Source organism: Schistocerca cancellata, chromosome 3 (genome assembly GCF_023864275.1).
Source record: "Schistocerca cancellata isolate TAMUIC-IGC-003103 chromosome 3, iqSchCanc2.1, whole genome shotgun sequence".
NCBI classification, from domain to species: domain Eukaryota; kingdom Metazoa; phylum Arthropoda; class Insecta; order Orthoptera; family Acrididae; genus Schistocerca; species Schistocerca cancellata.
The window spans coordinates 562,250,458-562,274,610 of NC_064628.1; the positions used below are offsets into that span (position 1 = coordinate 562,250,458).

The window sequence follows — 24,153 nt, forward strand, 5'->3', positions numbered from 1 at the left end:
TACGTAAGTTTACGAGACTGGGGTCGTTACTTCTCAATCAAGTAGCTCCTCAGTTTGCCTCACAAGGGCTATGTGCACCCCGCTTGCCAACAGCTCTTGGCAGACCGGATGGTCACCCATCCAAATGCTATCCCAGCCCAACAGCACTTAACTTCGGTTATCCGATGGGAAGCGCTTTTACCACTGCGGCAAGCCCATTGGCTGTCTCAGTTTCAGAGTTTTTAATAATGGCGGATTAGCGTGCCATACTGCGTGTTATTGCACATCTCAACTTCTCAGTGCGTGTTCAGTGATCTGCGGTGAAACTAAGAGTTAGGTGACCCTTTAAAAATGAAGAGAACGTTCGATCTAGATGGTACAACATGCATTGTGTATTTGTTCACAAGTACATTACATTGGTTCATCTGTTTGCAGATATCTGCAACGTCAAAGAGTAACAGAAGGGTCGCGATTACAAAGTGGATTGTCTCAGGCACTACAAACCACCAGTTTTCGGGGAATGTACTTGTAAACGAAAAAGTCTGGTTACGCCATTGGTGTGCAGCTCTGTCTGACACGAATAAATGAATTCATACATATGTGACATAACAGATGCTGAGGCCATGTCTGTTCCATTGTCGATGACCTTGTAGCTTCTCAGAAGGTTCACATAAGCCCGCTCGATCACGCGCAAACACGCACGCACACACACACGCGCACACGCAGACAAATACAAACACTGACACACGCACGCACACTCCCACAGGTAACCATTGAGGATAAATACACCGACGGCAGCGAATGTTGTCAGAACGGCTCTTGAACACAGTGCAGCATGCGATCCTCCCAACTGGCGTTTGTGCCGAGTTTGCTGTTATGGCTAGCGGCCGCAGTGAAGGTAAATGTTCAGTCGCTTATAATATTCCTCCATATTTAGTGAGTTCCTGACCACTCACGTACAGGAAAAATGTATGTTTATTAGCATTTAGATATCCTAACAGTCCGGTGAAGACCGATGCAGCTAATTGTAAACAACACGCGGATGTGTCTAAAGCTGTCGATAGGAAGACGCAGTCTAACAAAGAATGCATAATTACTGAACTGCTATTAGAAAATGGACTTATATATGTGGGTAATAGGGTTTCAGGTGGAACACGAACGTGCTGAAGAAAATGTCCTAAACTCCTCCTAGCAATTAATTCTAAATAAATACCTGTCAAGAAATATAGCCAAAAGATTAATTGGGACGTTATGAAGCACGTGAAGGTTAGGCCGTTGAAGCACCAATGTTCTGTAAAGGAGTTGGCTCCCACTTAATAACGCAAATATCTTTAGCGAAAAAACTTAGAATGTGGGAACACATTTTGGTTCCTGGTTGCTTATTTATTTGTCAGTTGCTGCTAAATTTGCTAGGAAGAGACGATTTCGAGCTGCTTTTTGTGATTTCATCTCTACAAGTTTCCGACTTTCACTGATGTAACTCTCTGATTAATTTCAGGATGACCCTGAGATCATTTAGAACATTTTACTTTCCTTTTATTTCAATTTTTCTAGTCTTTATATGATTTTCGCGCGCAGTTTGCAACACAGATTTATGCAATAGAAACCATAGACAAAATATTCTTTTTCAGTGTACTCAAAGAAATTTTGAGAATTGCAACTCCCATTAAATACGAAATCCGTTTATCTGTAGAACGTTATGTGCGAAGGTTTCCGCAGCCTGTGTCACTTTGAATAAAATCCATTTAGGACTTACACTACCTCTTTATGAATATTGGTTTTAACTCCAGGTAAAATTATGTAATGCGCAAAGTGATTTCATTCAACTATTTGAAGAACAATTCGCTAGAAATAAGTGATTAAACTTGCAGAGATTTGGCGTATACATATAATGTCTCTTTCATGAATAGAAAGGTATCCTCATCTCGCATAGTGAAGAGCTTTCAGCATTTAGAAAAAACGTAAAATTGGGTGCTAGTACGCCTCGTCGACGTCAAAAACGATGTTCCATTTACTGTCGACAGATCGGGCTCCAGATGGACTCCCATCCCGTAATAAACCTTTTCAAGGTTTTCAATTCGTCAGGATTTATTGTAGTAACAGAATGCATATGGAGTACATGAAATGGCTACATTTACAGATGGACAGCACAAGCGTTTCTGAGGTAAAAGGTATCGACCCATGCTGAAACATCCATATTAGTACGTGCTTGCAGCTTCCATGGGTGGCAATACAGAAACTGACTGGCATCCAGTCGATCGTACAGATAGCAGAAACTGTCCTGGAACACGTTATCCCACGCTTGCTAGATCTATTCACCTACATTTGTTTGGCTGACAAGTTGCACGACTCACTTTCGCCCCAAAGTATTCCACACGTGTTTGACTGAAGACAAGTCAGTAGATCGTACTGGCCAGGCAAGTTGCTGCACATCTTTAAAATCACTTTGAGTGTCACAGGCAGTGTATAGGCAAACATTTTTCTGTTGTAAGAACACATCACCTTCCCGTTACAAGAATGGCACATTTTGCACGTACCGAGCTCTGGTTAGCGTCCACTCCAGAAATAACAAAGGTAAACGAGAGTTGTAGCTTGTCACACCCCACACCATAAGACATGGCTTATGGCCAGTGTGGATGCACTGTATGTGACAGCGCTCATCACGTATACATCTTAAGCCCAAACGACCATCAGCTGCTTGCAGGCCGAGTCGGATTTCACCGCTGAAAACCACGGTCCGCAGTTCCATATTTAAATAATTCCCTGACGACAGCAGTCGAGCCACGCACGTCGATGGTGTGGTGTGACTGGAAGCTGGGCTATGAATGTGCGTGCCCGTAGTCCCATTGCTGGTAACCGGCTCGCAACACGTCTGGGCTCACAACTCTTTTGTCTGTACTGTGGTAGCTGTGCGACCTCCCACTTTTGCCTGTACAGTACGTCTGTACTGACGGGCTTCTGTGCTTCGTGGACCTCAAGAACGTCGTCAAGGGGTGTGAGAATGTTCATGTGACCACTGAAACCAGCATCGTTGCACAATGACTCAGCATGTCCAACTTGTGTGGCAGTTCTCAAAATGGACTATCCTGCCACACACACACACACACACACACATACACACTCACACACACACACAATTTGACCCCTTTAAACTCGACCGGTTGATTGTAGGAAAGCACAAGAGCGTTGGCATTGTCTGTTTCCTTGACACAAATACACGCCACTGAGCCTTCTCGCTGTGAGCATTTCCTATTTGTGGGTAGACGCAGATGGCGCTCTGGTAGCTATTCCACTGAGGTATCTGTTAGCAGAGGACGTACTTTGCTGCTTCGGAAGTCATACGACTGTGGAATCAATGTCTGGAAAACAGTGATACGGGTGTGTACTAGAATGAAACCACAGTGTGGTCACATGTCCCTTTTTCTGTACAGCCGTAAAGGGACGTGCACCTCGATCAATAAAATATCTTCGCTCGACCTGGGGTACTGAGGCGACAGTCGCCTGCTGCTATGTTTATATGAAACTTTCTGCTTTGTGCTGAGCTAGTAGCACACTTGCACTTGCGTCGGATGGTATTACCCAAAAACACAAACGCCTCAAAGTTTTTGTGGTAAAGTGAAGAACAGCTTGTAGCGTATGACTTTATTTAGGGATTCCACGATCTGCGAAAATTAACGTACCGAGATAGGCTGTGTACTGTACAGAAACAAACAAAGCTATATTGGTTCAAATGGGTCTGAGCACTATGGGACTCAACTGCTGTGGTCATAAGTCCCCTAGAACTTAGAACTACTTAAACCTAACTAACCTAAGAACAGCACACAACACCCAGCCATCACGAGGCAGAGAAAATCCCTGACCCCGCCGGGAATCGAACCCGAAAGCTATATTACGACAAGTTACTATATTTCGTTCAGCGAGGACATAGTTGCTGTTAATCTGGTTGAAAACAGACTTGGGACATCTTAAAAATTTACAGTAATATTTAAGGTTTATTCATTTTATTTAGTCCATAACTCATAGAGCTGCTATTAATATCCCTATTTTAATTGTCACTTGTATCTGGAAAGGACGATGATGACTGAACCAGAGAAGTACCATTTCATTAGGAGGTTTGGCGAAAGTCGTTCTTTACTGTAAGCACTATTTGCGAATGGAACGTAAGACGGTTGCCCAGTAGTGTAGGGCGTTATTATGGTACACTGGTAACTCTTTACGACACATCATCTATTGGTCTCCTCGATTACGAGCAAGTTCACCGTCATGATTGTATGGCCTGTCAGAGGTCCACGAAGAAGATTTTCCATTGCGCCTCATAGTTAGTAATATGGGAGCAGTAATATACGGCACGGCAAAATACGTGACTGATCTCCTGATTCCCTCTGTCGGGACATGCGAACAACACTTCCAAATTTGCACTCATTTTGTATAATATCTACAACAACTTTGACGTAATTATAATGATATGTTGATGAGTTGCGATTTAGTCTCCATTCCATCTTCACCAGGGTACAACGGAAGGACTCCGTGAAACTGATTAGCAGGAAATTCGACTTTAACCTGACGAGACTCTCGGAATTTTTGCGTACTTTAGCGTACTTCCTGTTCGATGGAAACTGTTGTGAGCAGAAGAGCGGCGTCGCCATGGGACGTCCCCTGTCACCGATTTGGCGAATTTGTTCGAGGATTCCGATGAGAAGGCCCTGAACAAGCCCAATAAAAACCGACTTCGTTCTGTCGTTACGTCGACAATACGTTGGATTTTCGGCCATGTGGACGGGACACCTCAAGTGAACTTCTTAGTCACCTGTATTCGCTACACCCCCCTCCCCCATACACTGAGATGACAAATGTCATGTGACAGCAATATGCACTTATCGAGATGGCGACAGTATCACGTACACAAGGTGTAACAGGACAGTGCATTGTAGGGGCTGTCATTTGTATTCAGGCAACTCACATCAAAAACTTTCCAATGTGATTATGGCCCCACGACGTGAAAAAAACAGTGTTTGAACGTGGGATGGCAGATGGAGCTGGAGGCATGGAACATTTCACTTTTGGAAATCGTTAGGGAACTCAATACCAATACCAATACCAATTTTAAGGCACTACTTCTCACCACTGAACCACACAGTGGCTACCGACCTTCACTTTACGACCGAGAGCAGCGGCGTATGCGTAGAGTTGTCAGTGCAAAGACAAGCAACACTGAGTGAAATAACCGTAGAAATTAATGTGAGACATAGGACTAACGCATTCGTTATGACAGTGCGGTGAAATGTGGCGTTATTGGGCTACGGCAGCAGATGACCAGTACGAGTGCCTTTGTCAACAGCAACACATCGCCCGTCCTGTGCTGGTGCCCATATCGGTTGGACCCTAGATGACTGGAAAACCGCGGTCTCGTCAGATGTGTCCGATTTCAGGTTGTGCAAGACCTGATGCAAGGTTCAAGTATAGCGCAGACCCCAAGAAACCATGAACCCAAGTTGTGAACAAGACATTGTGGAAGGAGGTGATGGCTCCATAAGCGATTACTTTCGAGAACATTCTGGACAGTTCGAGTGAATGATTTGGCCACGCAGATCGCCCGACGTGGTTCACTGCGAACATATATGGAACGTTGTTGAGAGGTCAGGTCCTTCACAAAAACCAGTGCCGCTTTCGATATTATTGACAGCTATAGAGGCAGTATGGTTTAATATTTCTGCAGGGGACTTCCAACAACTTCTTGAGTCCATGCCACTTCGAGTTTCTGCACTAAGCCGGCCAAAAAGAGGTCCGACACTGTAATAGGAGGTATGCCATGAAATTTCTACAGTTTATAGTGGAGGCGGAACAGGATGGCGATCTCCCATTTCTTGATGTGCTAGTGCATCAACAACCAGAGCGCAATGTGGGACACAGTGTGTAGGCTCCAAGCCTGTAGTAGTTTCACACACACTTGTTCAGGGGCTACCATCCATCTGCAACCAAGGCAGCCTTCCAACTAAGCTGTAACACCTCGAGACGACATTCCGGAGAAGCGGGTACTGCTGCACGTCGATCAGATGTACACTTAGACAGGCTGTATCCCGAAACCAGCAGGAACGAAAAGAAGAGCAAAAATCACTAGCGTGCATCCCGTTCGTCCGCAATACTTCCAGAAAAATGGGCATTATCATGTTAAGTGTTTATCTCCTCTGTCCCCTGTAATATCGACATTTATAGGCCCAGTGAAGCGTAATCTAGGCCTTCGCAAACCAAACACCACCGTCAGCCCCTTGGCAATGCGACAAGGCATACATTGGGGATATTGTACGCACAGTAGAAGGGAAGTTCTAAGAACATAAACGACTGACCGCCAGTTAGCAGTGACCGACCATGGTTTAAAAATTGGCCGTACTATGTTATACAATGCCAAAATACTTTAGCAGTCTTCCTCCTTCGGGGATTGCGTGATTAAAGAGGTCACTGAAATCAGATTTCCAGATAGTCTAATTAATAAATACAGCGGCCTACAATTGAGTCAGGTGCGAAAGCTTATACTGAGACCTGAGAAAGAATAACATCCCCCCATAGTGAAGTCCGCACCCAACAGCAATAGCGCGGAGAATAGAGAGCAGATCCTGGGGCCGGGTGCCGATATCCCGACTACCGAGGCGATCGCTCGGATATCAGTAGGAGCGGAGTGGTAAAGCACGCCGACAAGAGTGAACGAGAAGTCATCAGGGACCATCTGAGTATTGCAACAAGTCTATTTTCCGAAATATCGTAAAGCAATTACCACGTGACCAGGTCGGACGCCCGAGAATTCTATAAGTTAGAATTACGCGGGGTAAACATCAGATCGTATATGGAGTATAGATGTTGACGAAAAAAAGTTCTTATCTTGTAACCATGAACGGAATGGCTTGCACAGTTTAACACTGAATAAATTATGAGACTATGAGCATAACTTTTGACTTCATCATCTTTTCGTTGTAATTAATAGTCACATAATGTCTTCACACTAACATGAATTTTTAAGAAAATAGACAAAATAAGGAAATTTTATCGAACTAGCTGTCTGTAAAAATAGCAAAAATAAGTACAGTGTTAACATATGTGAAAATCGACACATTTCACTGAAAATTTCAGCAGGCGTGCTCACAGTGACTGAGTGAGTAAAGTGCAATTCTTGAAAACTTTCCAGTTACTGTTCTGTATCATGTCGGCCTTAAGCTAACCGATCACCGTTTCAGAGTGTCATGATGTGGAGCACTCAGGTTTGATACCCGGAACTGTCAGGGAATTTGTCTTGATGGGAGGCTGGACTGGTGTGCACGTAGCCTCGTGAGACGTAGAGGAACTGCTCGAATGAGCAGTCGCAGCTGGATGGTTTGGAACGCTGAAAACGGGAGAGGGAGCCATGTGCTGACCCAGTGCCCAGTAGCGGCTGGTGGACTGTAGATTAAGAGGGGCGGCACGTCTGTCCAGGCAATCGCGTGCAAGATTTTTGCACTCCGAGATATTCACTGAACGGGGAAAATGTAGCATTTAGTGTAACAGGCAGTGACGAAATTAAAATCTTCATCTAACAATTTTTTACTCCGAGACCAAAAAGGAAAATTTAGCACAAGTACATAGTTTATAGTATCTTCTACATTTTGAACTGCAATTCATAGAATAAAATTGAAACGACGATATAACCTTAGTTAACAGGTTTTAAATGAAGTCCCTTCTCCTCTCCTTCGCCTCAGCAAAGGGATCAATTAAAAGCTCATTAAAATTATACACATTAAACAGTGCGTTTTCTGTACAGTACACAGCTGACGCATACAGTCTCTCTTCTTTCGTGTGTTTCTAGTGGACCTCCTTATCGTTTTCAGTGTGAAACAACACCTCTTCGCATTCCACTGTTCTCACTGGTATTAACCAAATAATTTGTAAAAGTTTTACCGACTTCGATAAAACAGTTTCGAAGTTATTCCCGTACATGCAATTCAGAAGTGCTAAAACTTCGTTTGCATTTTAGAAATCATTTCCATTGTATATGGCTGTCAATTCCTGTCGCAGTTCACTTTCATTTAAGTCAAATAACTGTAGTCTCAAATTCTTTGTCAGGGGTAACAGCTTGAGTTTCTTGAGTTTTGGAAACAAACTAGGCTAGAACGCTCGTCAGTGTTAGCCATAACAAGGTCACAAGCTTCCTTTACAACAATTTCACGGGAGTCTACGAATCGGAAATATTTAGGCCAGGCAATCTGTTCAGTTTTATGCCAGTTATCTCAACGATGATCGACATCAAGATAATTTCTCGTCATCTGTATCGCTGACCTCAAATCTGAGACGTTCTTAAGAGCTTTCACGCTACATAAATCTGTACGTTGTAGATGACAAAACAAAATCTCGCATCGTGGCACGACTTTATTCAACAATTCAAGCAAAAATACAAACTCTTGTTCGTTGTTGAGAAGTTTCCAATGTTAACTGCTTCCCTGGCTATTGAATTATAAATGCTATCTACAGCCTCATTGGTACTAAGGCAGTCAACTATTTCCTCCTTATACCTAAAAACAGTTTTCACACAGCGCGAATAAAATTATTTCTTGTGTCAGCATTTCTTGGAATACGTTTCTTCACAATATTATCCAGTAAGGCAATTAGTTTCACTGACTTCGAGAACAAAGTAGAGAATAAATGGAATTACTTTAAAAATATTGTGACTTCTTTGTGCTGTGTTGCACAGTGCTCTACAATTGTAGAATTGTTGTGTATAACAGTGTACAAATTTTCTCTTTCCATAGATTTCACTCTTACCTGCACCCCATTCTGCCTACCGTTCTTAACTGAAGCTCCACTATAACTCAGTTTTCCTGGAAAGTCGTCAATTTTTACTTTCTTAAGTTCGTTGAACAATTCAGTACTTATTTCCAAAGTTTTATGATCTTTGGGTGCTACAGAAGTTATGAACCTTTCATATACCTCTCCCTTTAATTCATATCGAACAATAAGTACGAGTTGAGACAATGTTACACTATCTGTCCTTTCAGTAACTCCATCTGTGACGTAATCTGTTTGTGATATTTGTAGAAATCAACTAATTGAAAACAGCATATGTAGAAAACAACAGTTCAATCTCAATTGTTTTGGAAAGCCTCAAAAATACACGATTATTGGCTTTTTAAATATATTCCTACAAAGTGGAATCCAGTTCTGCCATCATATTAACCAAATTCTGCAAAATAGCAGGATTCTCTGAATTATCTGTTCCGTCATGTCCCCGTAGTACAAACTTCCCACAGAACTTTAGACAGTGTATCTTTGCTAAGGACGTAACTATTGTTTGAAGCATCTTCATTAAACCGATTTATTATTTATGGCTCGAAAATAAACAGCTAACTAAAATATGACGTCATTGATCAAAGCCAACGAGTTGCGCCCCATTCTTCGGTTGACCCCGTCGGCTTTGAAACATGACGCCACAAGTTACCACAGATGATGCACTGCAATGACATAGACGTATAATGACAAAGAAAGTATTGTAGTACAGAGAAAACAGATCGTAGGAGTATACCAACGTATATATTTCGAACTTAATCTTATACACATAACTCTTTTCGCTGTAGAAAATCCTAGTATCCTATTCTTCAGTTGCTCTATGTAGGTCAGCTGAAAGGTAGGATACCAGTGCTATAAAAAAAAAAAAAAAGAAAAACAAGAAACGAAACAAAAAACCAACATCGTAACATTTGCATGAAACACGTCAGTTGAACATGTAGGTTGTATCCTGTATTTCAGTGGGCCTAGTCCAACGGGATACTAATTTACACACGTTAGTTTTTTCGCCTTCGCTATTGCTCAACTGAAGAAATGGATACTACTACTAGCGAAGGCGAAAAAAAGCGATAAATCTAAAACTTGTATTTTGCACGTCAGGCATACGACACAAGTGCTACCGAAAGCAAAAAAGGAGAATAGGATAGTAGTACTAGCGAAGGTGAAGAATGACAACAAACGTAAAATTTTTATCCTGTACTTCAGTTGACCTACACAGATCATTTGAAGGATATGATACTAATGCTACGAAAAAAGTTCATATGTAATATTGCAACATTTGCATGGGAAACCTCAGTAAACATGTATGGTTCGTATCCTTTACATAAGCTGACCTATGAAGGTCAACTGAAGTATATCGTACAAATTTTACGTATGTCTGTTTCTCTTTTCGTCTTCGTAAATACTAGTATCAAGTGTAAAATAGAATACATGTACTAGTGAATCCAAAAAAAGGTCAAACGCAAAATTTCAAAGCCGACAGGTTGTATCACTTCCTTCAGTATTCCCAACTTCTTAATCCTTACTCTGTAAGCTGTATCCTTTCACATCATATACTGACTTTTCCAAACATAGAAAACTCGACGCTACTGATTATGTGTAGTACTCTCAATTTAGGTTTTTTTAAAATTTTGACAGCTAAGTGATAAGTGTCAGTTACCACATCTGTGGTCCAAGGACGTTCTGCAGCGTTCTTTAACAGACACGTGTAACAGGAGAAAACATTCTTATTTTCAAGCCACCAGTCTGCATGTTTATATAAAATGGGAGTAAATTTTCTAGTACATCTACTTTTGTTTTTGCACGTTTTTTTGGCAACGAAACGTTTGAATGAGGCGCAACTCCATTCGAGTGTACTTCGCCCACTTTGGACGGACGCCACCCTAAGCACCCCTAACACAACTCACTGCCCATTGTAGACGTAGACCACGGGTTAACTACAAAAAGCGAGTTCAAGTGATGCAGGCAGTAGTGGTCATGTAAACGTGAAGAGACTTGCACATAATAGATTAGAATGGTTAGCTATGGCAAGCAAGTCTTCCCACTGAAGACATAACAAAAACACAGAAGGGTACATATTTGTCTCTGTCTTAGGTAAGGAATAAAGCTACAGATTTACTGCACTCAGAAGCCGTAGCTTTACGTCATTAAAACTTCATGTTCATTAAAAGTTCATCTGTAGTATTCTGTCGGTGAAGCGGACGAATAACTGCTTTGCTCGCAGGGTGACATGTGGTGCTCACCTTAAACGTTGTGCAGGCAGAGGACGTGCTGGTGACTGTGGAGGAGGGCACCCTCCAGGGGAAGACGGCCACCGGCGTCTACAACACGTCCTACACGGCCTTTCTGGGTATCCCGTACGCTGTGCCACCGCTCGGACAGCTGCGATTCAAGGTGAGTTACACAGAGGGAAAGTGTGCTGATGTTAGAGCCGTTCATATGCCGTACGGTCTCACTGAGGACTTCTTCAATTGGTATTCTATATCTGTGAATCAGCTCTTTCCATGTGACCAGATTCTTTGCTGAAGGAAAGCCTTTGAACTGTAAAACTTGTAAATTATGTGACATTAAAATGCGTGTAGTGACAATCATGTCACAGAAAAAAACCTCTAGATAAGCAGTAAGTACAGCTTCCAGATGCGTGTAGATGAGTGTACAGTGATTTAGATAACGCTAATGTTTCTCCGCCAGTGCAAGACGGAAGACAGCCTCTGTGGCACAGCGCCACCTGCAAAATAGGCAACACATGTATACGTCACGAGTAAATTCAACTATGTAAAAGAATTCAACTGAAGAAGATGTTATGACCATCAAATCGTTTAGTGACGTCCAAATAAGAATAAAATTGAATGATCCATTCTTTTCACAAAAAGTGTAGTAAGACCGATCTCGACAACTAAAGAGGCATATCTCTGGCATCAGTCAGCTATGAAATTTTTTTCTGAAGCCCTGCTAACTATAGTCATAACCAAATGACTCCCAGCTAGGAAAATATCAGCTAATGGATCCTTGTACGGAGAAAATGCAAAGTCTGAAGACCATCCTTACTTACCAAGTCACGGACGACATTCCTGCCTAGCAACCCAAGTGTCGATAGACACAAGAAGCGGGCCTAGATGAAAGTACCACCAGAATAGTCTATGCCGCTCTGAGGAACACGATCTCAAAAGTCAAACATAGAAGTGAGCTCTCTGAGAGTTTTACCTTTCAAAGAGGAGTTAGACAATACAATGGGCCTCATGCATGCTCTTCAGCTGCACCCTGAAGAAGGTTTACAGCGAATGGACTTGCAAGCTACCATCGAGAACTGAAATGAAGATTGGATACACGAAAGGTAATCTCAATGTTTCCCGCCTAGCCTTTGCAAATGATCTTCTAATCTTAGACGACAATGTATAGGACGCTACTCGCAAACTACAGAACCTCCACAACACACTTGCGAAGGCCGTTTTGAGGGTTAATACACAAAAAAGTGAGTTCATTGCTAACAAAAGGGAACACCATCTGCATTTCGATTAGAAGACACATCCATTCATGCAGCCTGCAGTCATTTATTTAGGAAATTGGATCTTTGCTTATAGGAGCGAAAAGTTAACAAAAGGTACCAGTTGTGGCAAGTTGGAGAGAGTCTACCAATCCTGTAGCGAAACGTACAACTCCGTTTCCAAGAACCTTTAACTCAAGTATTGCAGCTCAGCAGTGCAAAGTAGATCCCTCCGTATTCTGCGCTTCTGAGGGCCACTCGATCAACGGGAATGGTCCACCCAGGAAACTAGAGGTCAAGGTACGGAAAATCCTAAGGACAATACTACGACCAATAAGACAAGACGATCGCTCCTGCATTATCAGATACAACAATCAGCTGTAGAGTCTCCAAGAGGACATATCACACGTACCAGGAAAAGGCGACTGGCCTTCTATGCATGTCAGGATCTTTAGTATCGCAGGAAAATCAGACCTGGGGCTCCCACCAGAAACCATACAGGATCGCTCCCAGTTCCGGCAAACCGCTTTACACTCTACAAGGGATATTCCCAGTGTCCCTTACCAGCAAAAAGAGCATAGAACCAGCCGACCGAAGTGGACCGATGATAGGAAGCTTGTTCACAGCCAGAGAATGAAAGCTTTCAGTGATAGGAAGAAACAAAAGGTCCGTGTAAAGAGTCAAAACGAGCGCTGTAGTCCTAAGCAAGCCCAGAGGAAAAGAAGAAGAAGACGAAGAAGCAAAAATGGAAGTCGCATTGTACCAATAATTGAGTGTGTACGATCTTCCAGATGATAAGAGGAACTTTAAAGCGAAGTGAAGCAAAGAATAGCAAAACATATACGTCAGCGATCAGTGTCATATGAGGAGTACTGCTGATTTCCCGTGAGAGATTATTTTATAATTCATTTTTTCGTCACAATAGGGTACGTACGTAGTACTCCTCTGACATTTTAACAGTTCGTAATGTTGCATACTAGAATCAATAATTTAGTATAATAATAATACGCACATAATATATCATACTGTGTATGACGAAAAGGGACAAGTGATAACTCTTCATGTGATATATTTTATGTAATAGGAATAGTGTAACCAGATGTTGAGATAAACCGTTGATGCGATGAATTCGTGTATCTTATTCCTATTATGTGATAAAAGTCTCGAACAAATACGGGTAATCCAACAACGATGACGGGAAAGTAAATATTAAGACCTCTCAGACACGATCTTTTCGACGGAGTAACAAACAAGGAAGGGATTATTACCATATTGCTGTTACAGGAACAATTGTCAGTAAATAGGACAACTAAGAGTACTTCGTAGGATGACAATGCTATGTCTATCAACTTACTTAAAAGACAATATGCGCACACTGGACTCGCATTCGGGAGGACGACGGTTCAATTCCGCCTCCAGCCACCCTGATTTATGTTTTCCGTGATTTCCCTAAATCGCTCCAGGCAAATGCCGGGATGGTTCCTTTGAAAGGGCACGGCCTCCATCCTTCTCCGTCCTTCCCTAATCCGATGAGACCGGTGACCTCGCTGTATGGTCTCCTTCCCCAAACAACCCAACCCCAACAATATGCCCACATTTATTCCCGATCCGGCAAATGTCGAACAATATTACGTTTAAAGCTGAAAGATATTGTAAACTGAGCTCTAGATAAACAAGTACTAAGAGAAGCAATAAAAGACGACAAAAATACACCTTGATTTTATGGTACCATTTAGAGACCGTTGCGCTAACAGGCTGCTACTCTCTCACTACAAAAGAGACTGCAGAGAAATTGATTAACAAAGCTTAACAGAAACTTTTGGGTTAGTAAGAACAGACATGCGTCCTGCTTACAGTGATTTTCAATGTCTGACCCTCGTGGAATATCTATCAGAAAGTTTGGGAGGTTCTGGTTATAAATAACGTCATTGAGTGGGGCCCAATATTTTACTCACTTTCTCGTGGTTCCGTCTCGTATTTAAAATGAAGACAGCGGATAGAAAGCAGAAATATCAAATATGCCATACAAAATTATATTTACTCAAGAAATTACGAATTTATCAATGTTTGACCGCAGCTCATATGTATCGAGTCTGTATTTCTCGGCGACGTCCCGCATGACCGCAAAAGGGTAATGTGCACCAAGAAAGCGTAACAGGTCATTTTCAGTTTCCACAAATAACACAGCCAACGAAAATTTTTTTGAAAAGCTTTTTATACTTTGATAGCTGATCATTATAGATTTTTATGAGCTGAATCCAAATCTAGCCTTAGCTTTTTTGTATCACCTATAGTTTTCGAGCACTATACTTTTTACTACATAGTATAAAAGTCCTAGGGTATAGGGTAAACGTGGAAATTAACAAAACGCTTTATTACAACATAAGCATGGTTTGTATTTACAATAAGCTACTTAAAACAATGATATGTGTTAAAAGAGGTTTCACTTGTTAGCTTGAATTGGTTTGTATTTTCTTTCTCTTTTTTGTTTGAAGCTTCTTGTGCAGCTTTTTCTACGATAAGTCGCTTGCTGAACTTCTCGGTGAAGTGACCAACAGTAGTCCCCGTCATGCTGGTGGTCCAGCAGCCTTGGCAGCGTTTTTCCATCACTTTAATGTCCTGGTGAAAACACTCTACTTGCTCCTCAGTAACATCTCCTCCTATATCGTCCTGGAAGTAATCAAAATGACTGTTCAGAAAGTGAACTTTCACGCTCTTTAAACATCCTAAAGTTGTAAACTTCTATAACACTGTAGCTATAATGGAAACATATTCTGGGTCTTTTCCATGTCCTAAGAACTTTGTAGCACCTTTCTTGAATGATACCCATGCTTCTTTCACGTTTAAGGTCATTTTGGATTCAAAGTTAACATCAATTTTCTAATGTCAGGTCCGACAAAGACGCCTTCTTTTAGTTTAGCTTCTGAAAGGTGTTGAAACTTTTGGCAGAGATACTTAAAACACGGTCCATCTTTAGGCAAACCTTTAAAAGCTGTTTCATTAAGCCTAACTTTATATGTAGAGGTGGTAGGAGTACGTTTTTGGATCTACAAATTTTTTGCATAGAATGTTCTTCTCACCAGGTTTTAAACACTCTCTCATAGCCCAGTTCTTTCTGCACCAGTGTTGATCCCTAGCTTTACTGTCGTATTCCCATAAGAAACATGGAAATTTGGTAAAGCCACCTTGCTGACCAAGGAACATGCATGTTACTTTTAGATCGCCACATATCACCCAACCATGAGCATAATAGCCTATTTTATTTAGCACTATTTCTAGGTTTTTGTTGCTTTCTTTCACATATACAGAATGTCCAACAGGATAGATGCATATATGTCACCATTGTGTAATAAAACAGCCTTTAAACTAGTTCTGGATGAATCAATAAACAGCATCCAGTCTTTCTTTTGGTATTCAATACCACACTCACTCATCAGACTGGGAATGTCTGAGCAGTACACTATATTACCTTCTTGTTGAAAAAACGTCTTTCTATACATGTATACGCTGGTTCCAGCTGCCAATAAGTTCCTTTCTTTTAATCTAGAGCCAAGCAATTCAGCTTTTTCTTTCGTTAAGCCCAGATCCGTAACCAAATCGTTAATCTCGGCCTGAGTAAGCAATTTGGGCTCTAGACTTTCTGTATTACAATGGAATTCACCATTATCTGGTTTACCTAAATCACATTGTACACCAGGAAATACTTCGGTTGGAATAGAATTTATATCATCTGGTGGTTCAGCAACCGACAAATCTAAACCATGTCCCATGATCGGATGGCGGGCGGAAGGTTAAGGTAGCTTATTACCTTCTTGTTATTCGAATTATAACCGGTAATATCAACACTGAAAAAGTATAAATCATCAGAATGATTTCATGGCTCCCTCCATATCATAGGAACAACAAATCTAAAGGCTTTTTTCTCCTTTTGGGACCATTTTCTCAGATCTTAAACACAAACATAACAAACATTATGCGGCGCCCAAAATTTATTTTGATCACCAAGTTTAGATCCAAAGTATGATAGATAAACCTTTTTCACAAAGCCTGTAATGTTTCTTTGGTATTTTTGAATCAAAAATTCACCACAAATATAACAAAAACTGTCAGCAGAATTTTTACAACAACGATTAGACATTGTACTGAGTACATGTACAGGAAACGGGAAAGTGAGGTTAGGTTGACAGTAAACAAAACACCATCTGTTAACACAAAAATAGAATCGACCTTTGTTTTGCCAGCAAATGTTTTCCAGCAGAGCTACCAACGTTATCTACATTCATTACACCTACTTTTTAAATTATTTTAACTATATAGAAGCGGTCAAATTCTTTAAAAAGTTGCTTAATTTTATAAATTTAACTGTAAAATTTGAAGAAATGGTGGGTGATACAGTTTCTTAAGTATCATATTTGGATTTCCCACACTAAAAAACATAACAATTAGGTATTTTCATCAAGTAAGGTTTTCCATCGTTGGCCTGTGTAATCAGACAAAATCAGCAGCACTTTAAGGTTGTGTGCTGGCTGACGTTGCAGTTGTGTACAAGGAAAGATCGGCATTGGACGATCGTAAGGCAGCGCATCTTTCAATACGCTTTAGACAAGTATGTTTGGAGCAAGGTCTTAAGGGATGGGAAAAGACCTATCGTGGTTTAATACCTGGAGTGCAAAGCTGCTACGAAAGAAAGAGAGCTTCATTAGAGACTCAACGGAAGTGAAAACATAGCAAGCAAACAAAAGTTAAACAAAGCGAAAGAGAGCATAAGGAGATTAACGAGAGAAGCGTTCAATGACTCTGGAAGTGAAATCTGGTTAAAACTCTAACATGTTTTGGTCTAACGTAAAATGTGTAAGCAGGCCGAACCATTCGTTCAGTCACTCAATGACCATACACCCACGAAACGAAAGATATCACAGAGAAGAGGTTAATACTGAATTCGGTCTTCCGGAACCGTTTCACAGTGGAAAACAGTAATGCGGTCTCTCCTTTCAGTCATCCAGCAAATAAATGAGGACGAAGGTTTCAAGTTCTACTCTGAGATAAAGAGGTTGGCACGGGAGAGAAATGGGTTCACCGCTGCAGTGCTTTACTAGGCGTGGAGGTGTGTCCTTGGCTTCCTCCCATCTCTGAACAGACTTATGCAGCTAGTTAGAGGGGAGGATCTACATCTGAACACGTACTCCAAAATACAAAACAACTTGGCGTTATTGTCATTGTTATGGGCGAAAGAAGCGATAAGAAGAGAGGAAATTATAGGATCAGCTCGGGATCGAACCTTAAGCCTAAGTTGTATAGTCTGGAACTCAAGCGAAAAGTGTGAGGTCATGCACATGGGTGCTAAAAGGAACTCGTTAAACTTCGGTTACACGATAAATCAGTCTAATCTAAAAGCCGTAAATTCAACTAAATACCTAGGTATTACAATTACGAACAACTGAAATTGGAGGGAACAAATAGAAAATGTTGTTGGGAAGGCTAACCAAAGACTGCGTTTTATTGGCAGGACACTTAGAAAATGTGATAGATCTGCTAAGGAGACTGCCTACAGTAGGCTTGTCCGTCGTCTTTTAGAATACTGCTGCGCGGAGTGGGACCTTTACCAGATAGGCCTGACGGAGTACATCGAAAAAGTTCAAAGAAAGGCACCACGTTTTGTATTATCGCGAAATGTGGGAGAGTGTCACAGAATGATACAGAATTTGTGATGGAAATCATTAAAAGAAAGGCGTTTTTCGTTGCGACGGAATCTTCTCACGAAATTTCAATCACCAACGTTCTCCTCCGAATGCGAAAATATTTTGTTGACACCGACCTACATGGGGAGGAACGATCACCACGATAAAATAAGAGAATTCAGAGCTCCTACGGAAAGGTATAGGTGTTCATTTTTTCCGCGCGCTGTACGAGATTGGAGTAATAGAGAATTGTGAAGGTGGTTCGATGAATCCTCTGCCAGGCACTTAAATGTGATTTGCAGAGTATCCATGTAGATGTAGATAGATGTAGTCCCATAGACATATTTCTGTACAAACCATTAATAAGTTCCAGAATGAGATTTTCACTCTGCCGCGGAGTGTGAGCTGATATGAAACTTCCTGGCAGGTTAAAACTGTGTGCTGGACCGAGACTCGAACTCGGGAACTTTGCCTTTCGTGAGCACGTGCTCTACCATCTGAGCTACCTAAGCACGACTCACGCCCCGTCCTCACAGCTTTACTTCTGCCAGTACCTCGTCTCCTACATTCCAAACTGCTTTCACGTGTACTAGTTCTGCAAGGTTAGCAGGAGAGCTTCTGTAAAGTTTGGAATGTAGCAGACAAGGTACTGGCAAAAGTAAAGCTGTGATGATTGAGCGTGAGTCGTGCTTGGGTAGCTCAGTTGGCAGAACACTTGCTCATGAAAGGCAAAGGTCCCGAGTTCGAATCTCGGTCCGGCACACAGTTTTAATCTGCTAGAAAGTTTCATTAATAAGTTATTTGCAAAACAGAAACTGCACTGAAAAGTCCTACTAGTTCATTGGTTTGATTTACTCACGAAAGCCAACGGTTTAGCTGGATTAAAGTTCCTTTGTTCAAAATATGTCTAAATGTCAGAGTAATTTTAGTAGCTGACTGAAAGCGGGCATTATTTCATCAGCTATAATTTCACTGAAACGTACAGCTCCACAGCGGAAACAATGACCTGCAGTAACATTCAATATTCGCTTATCACTTTGATTTTTGTTGTATTGATCTAACACTTGGTGAATCTCCGCAAAGAAAACATAGAAAATCAGGAGAATTCAACGTGTCGCGTAGCTCGCAGTACATGTGTGTGGTTCGAAGAGCATCATGAATAGTTTACCATAATCCCCTGGACACTAAACTCCCCGAGAGCACAATATGTCGAACTTTAGAAAGGCAACACTCTCCAAACAGATTTCTTTGAAAGACAATTGGTATCATTTCAGTTAAAGGTGGCTGGTTAGTACCAATATTATTGGAAGAACGCTTAGGAACAACGACTCCGTACCCAAGTTACAAGTGTGAACCTGACATTTTACTAAGGTAGCAATGAACACAAAAGTGAAGAACTGAATGAATTTGCTACGTGGCTTGCGAAATGGAGTGGTGGTTTACCGAAATAAATATGAAAAAAACGTCTCTAACTACACAGTGGCAACATCCGCAGAGACGGACAACTGAAACAGGGGCCCAGAAAGAGGAATGTTAATGATTTACAGTCTGATATACAATTAATTCCACAAATTTGTTGGAGGTGCTGGGTGACATCTAGTATTGCTTAATGGTAATGGTCGTAGAAAGATTGGGAGTCTTTGATGTACATAAATATTCCGTAAACCATCTGAAGGTGTTTGGCGGAGAGTACTTCTGATACCACTAACTGTTCCCCTCTTCCCACGTCTGGTGCGTTTTTTTCGTTGTGGTCATTTTTCGAGACGTATCTGGGAAGAATTAATCCATTGTATGACTCTTCCTACGTCCACGTCTCGTAGCTTCAATAGTCAATGTTTCCCTTCGTTGAGTATCCCTGCAACTCTCTCGCGTCAACTAAACAATCCCGTAGTGAAACTCGCCGCTCGTCGTTGGCCCTTCACTATTCCTTCCATTAACGGTATGTGCTAAAAGTCCGAGACTAATGAGAAATAATGAAGGATCGCTCAAACAAATATTTCACAAACCACTTCTTTCATGGATGAATGACAGTTCCTTAAGTTTTTGTCTGTGAATCTCACTCTGACATCTGCTTTTCATATCATTTGTTTTATGTGATCATTTCACTAAATGTCTCTCGAGATGGTGCTCTTTGAATTATGCTACAAACTGTTTACCAACATTTGTCGTCAGTAATATACCTGAGCAGTGGTAGAGTCACTGCACCATTCATCAATCCTCTCCAGTTTCTCCTGGCGTCGCTACCTTCTTATAGAAAACCGCAGCATCTGTGAACACCCTTACGAAACTTCCGACGTTTTCTACTAGATCATTTACATTTTCCTTGCGGTTATCCTGAACGTACCTTTATAGCTGCCTAGTTTGTTCTTTTGGAGTGGCGTGTTTTCTATGTCCCAGGATATCCTGAATCGATTCCGAAATACAGTCTGATACACGGTAAGCTGGTAGTATTTCTCACTAAACGGCAGTGCTGGGTACTGCCAAATGCCTTCACGGATTCCAGGAACACAGCATCAAACTAAGCATCGTTATCTACTGCGTTCTGGATCCCGCGGGGGAACAGAACAAGATGAGTTTCGCAAGATCTGTGTTTGAGGAATCCACGTTGATTTTTATAGAAAAAGATTTTCTTTCTGCAAATACGTCATAGTTCTGGAGCACGAAACGTTTCATAATTCTGCTACATATTGACGTCTGTGATATAGGCATATAATGATGTACATTAATCGCACGGCCCTTCTTGAATACGGAAATGACCTGCGCATTTTTCCATTTGCTAGGTACTCTCGAAATTCAGTATTTCGGTCTTCTCTGAGTTACAGTTCATTTCAGTGCCCGTATGGCCAATGAATAGACGATCTTGAACCGCTTACCGATATTAGCTCTTAGAGCTTTTAGTTAGTTTGGTTGGTAACATTTTATGTTCATTGCTCTCCTTACGCTCACTTTAACTTCGTTCAGCTTTAGTTTTTTACGCAAGGTTTTGACTTCTCACAAGTCTGTGACGGACCTGTCTTTGCCTACGTACTAGTTTTATAACATGGCTGCTAAACTGGGGTGAGTCCTCCTCATCCCTTACTACAAATCTTGGACATGCTTTTCTAAGGCATATTTAAACACGCTTTTCCATTTGCGCTCTACATTTTCGTTTTCAGTAATGAATATTTGATTTTACCACTCAGATATTATGCACTTAATATCTTGTGACTCTAGAAAAGCAAAAATATTTTCCTAAGTGTGTTTGTTGCCAGGAGATCTACGACATTACCTTTACGAGTTGATTGTTCTGCCTACCTAAAACTGAGTGACAGCCCTAACATGTGAGACGGTCGTCCTCACAGCCTGCTAGCCAACAGTTATCGGCGCCAAGCAAAATTACTGTGGAACTCCATCTGCGTGACATGGACTTCAGTGTGGGACAGGAGCTCTTGAATCTTGTGTTGAATACGCCAGGCTGGGAAATTTCCCTGCGCCTCTCGTACTGAGTGGTTTCGAAGCCAATGTGAGACTAAGAATACGCTTTGTGCAGGCACCGCAGCCAGCAGGAAGATGGGAGGGCGTCCTGAACGCCACAGAGTACGGCAGCGACTGCGTGCAGGAAGACGGCAGCGGCTCTGAGGACTGCCTCTACCTGAACGTCTTCGTGCCGGGCGTGCCTCAAGAGGGTGCAGGGCTGCCCGTGCTGTTCTGGGTGCACGGCGGAGGGTTTGTACGTGGCAGCGGCTCCGACTACGACTACGGCCCCGACTTCCTCATCTCGTACGACGTCATATTCGTCACAATCAACTATCGCCTCGGACCTCTCGGTATGTGGACACAACTGAATCTAAGCTATGCGCATCAGAGAGTAGTGACAGGAGCAATAGTCCTCAGGTGTTAATTACTCCGTCAGATATTCCAGAATAGATAGGAAGAGTTGACTATGAGCAGACTTGAGAAACGCGAGATGTATAATACATGATAAAGACAAGTAGTGTTCTATCGTTGTTACCAAAACCTCGAATAGTTCTTGACCGATTTACTTCACATATATATGAAGGAAATCGGTCAAGTAAAATTTATAGCTTTATATTTCTGTATATTATGAACCACATCATTACTTTCGTATACTGAGATGTCTGTCACGAGATATTTCAACGAATATACCTGCTCAGTTATCCTATTTTGGCCTTCTTACTTGTTCCCGTTCCATTTTAATTACTTTTTGTCTTATTTCAGAACAGTAGCTCGATTAGTTCGTAAAATAGTATTCAAATTAACCGCATTTTCTAGTAAGGCGCTTTTATATTCTGCTTTCATAACCCGGTCGTTAAAAATAGTGTTATTAAACTTGTCCCGTCCCAGGTTAATCCTCTTGGCACTTTTAGAATTTCAGTCTTCTAAAACCCCATACTTTCGTATACTGAGATGTCTGTCACGAGATATTTCAACGAATATACCTGCTCAGTTATCCTATTTTGGCCTTCTTACTTGTTCCCGTTCCATTTTAATTACTATTTGTCTTATTTCAGAACAGTAGCTCGATTAGTTCGTAAAATAGTATTCAAATTAACCGCATTTTCTATTAAGGCGCTTTTATATTCTGCTTTCATAACCCGGTCGTTAAAAATAGTGTTATTAAACTTGTCCCGTCCCAGGTTAATCCTCTTGGCACTTTTAGAATTTCAGTCTTCTGAAACCCTGTAGATATACTTACAGAATGAGTGTTGACAGACCAAACGCTTGTTTAATCCATGGTTTACAGTAAAAAACTCTTCGTTTGAAGTTATTTTAGTTTCATCGTTTTGTGATGTCATGGTGCTCAACATATATATGAATTATCCGCGTTATTATTCTGTTAGCATTGCTACACGTTAATCGTGCACAACTGAAAACGAGAGTAATAAATGCAGCATGCAGTGCCACGTGAAGAAACATAGAACTATTACTTTTCTTTACCTCGGTGCAGGTTTCTTTAGCACTGGTGACGAAGTGGTCCCTGGCAACGCGGGCCTCAAGGACCAGCAGCTGGCCCTAGACTGGGTGCAGAGGAACATCGCCAGGTTCGGCGGAGACCCCCAGCGAGTCATGCTGTTCGGACAGAGCGCTGGGGGCGGGGCAGTCTCGTTACATCTCGTGTCACCAATATCGGCAGGTTGGTAACCCTCGCTACTCAGTCAACACCGTCGCTGAACACAGTTAACTTACAGCTGCTTCAAGACAGTATCACCATTCCGTACAAAACATTCGCTACTCTCTTAAAAGAACTCCGAGCGGTCTAAGGCGCTACAGTCATGGACTGTGTGGTTGGTCCCAGTGGACGTTCGAGTCCTCCCTCGGACATGGGTGTGTGTGTTTGTTCTTAGGATAATTTAGGTTAAGTAGTGTGTAAGCTTAGGGACTGATGACCTTAGCAGTTAAGTCCCATAAGATTTCACACACATTTGAACTTTTTTTTTCTTAAAAGAACAAGTTCGTTCCTTTGTAGAGGTGTGTACGGTGTATAAATGACACGGAAGAATACTCCGATCAGAGCACAAAAAATGCGAATAAGCTCCTTTTTATTAAAAAACTCTCATTGAAAGTTATGGTACCAGCTGCCTCAGTCTATCTTCCTCTGCACCTTTAAAAATATTCCCAAAAGTCCGGCATGCGAACATATTCGTACTTATTTCAACATGTAACCCCCTGCTCAATCCCATAAGCTCTATCTTTCGCGTCTCTCTCACTGTTTCTGACCCCTGCCTCTCAGCTACAACCTTCTTCGTTCTGTTCTACTAATACTCTCTCCTCTCTCTTACTGCTACTACTTCATTCATTCCTTCCTCCTGCTGCTGTCTGTACTCGCTGTCACTAACTCTCTCTTCCTCGCTGTCATTATCATAGAGTCTGTCTCTTATTACCACTGGCTCTCACCTACTACCACTATATACTCTTTACACCGGTCCCACTAGCACTGCCTCACTATGAATTACGTTCCACTGCCGCTGTGTACCGCTCTTTCTCTTACACTGTTATTAACTACTTTGCTCTTTCTACATCACGACCACTGTCTACTATCTTCCAGTATTTATTACTTTTCCGTCTCATTCCCAAGCCACTGTTTCCTTCTCTCTCAGCATAAAAAAGGCGTGTATATTCGCATGCCAAAACATTTGGGGTCATTTTTAAAGGTGCAGAGGAAGGTACAATAAGGCAGCTGGTACCCCGTTTTTCAGTTAGAGTCTTTTA

At 41.7% G+C, this 24,153-nt stretch overlaps 1 protein-coding gene across 1 annotated transcript in view; it reads left to right on the forward strand.

The window, feature by feature from the left end:
- The first annotated feature begins 774 nt into the window (after nt 1–774).
- The window catches only part of LOC126175415 (cholinesterase-like), a 57,197-nt gene continuing 33,818 nt past the window's right edge, over nt 775–24,153 (forward strand). The window contains exons 1-4 of the mRNA XM_049922213.1: nt 775–877; nt 11,041–11,175; nt 21,473–21,749; nt 22,892–23,077. Of these exons, the coding sequence (XP_049778170.1) occupies nt 815–877; nt 11,041–11,175; nt 21,473–21,749; nt 22,892–23,077 (661 nt within the window). The 5' untranslated portion in view covers nt 775–814. The remainder of the gene's footprint in view (nt 878–11,040; nt 11,176–21,472; nt 21,750–22,891; nt 23,078–24,153) is intronic.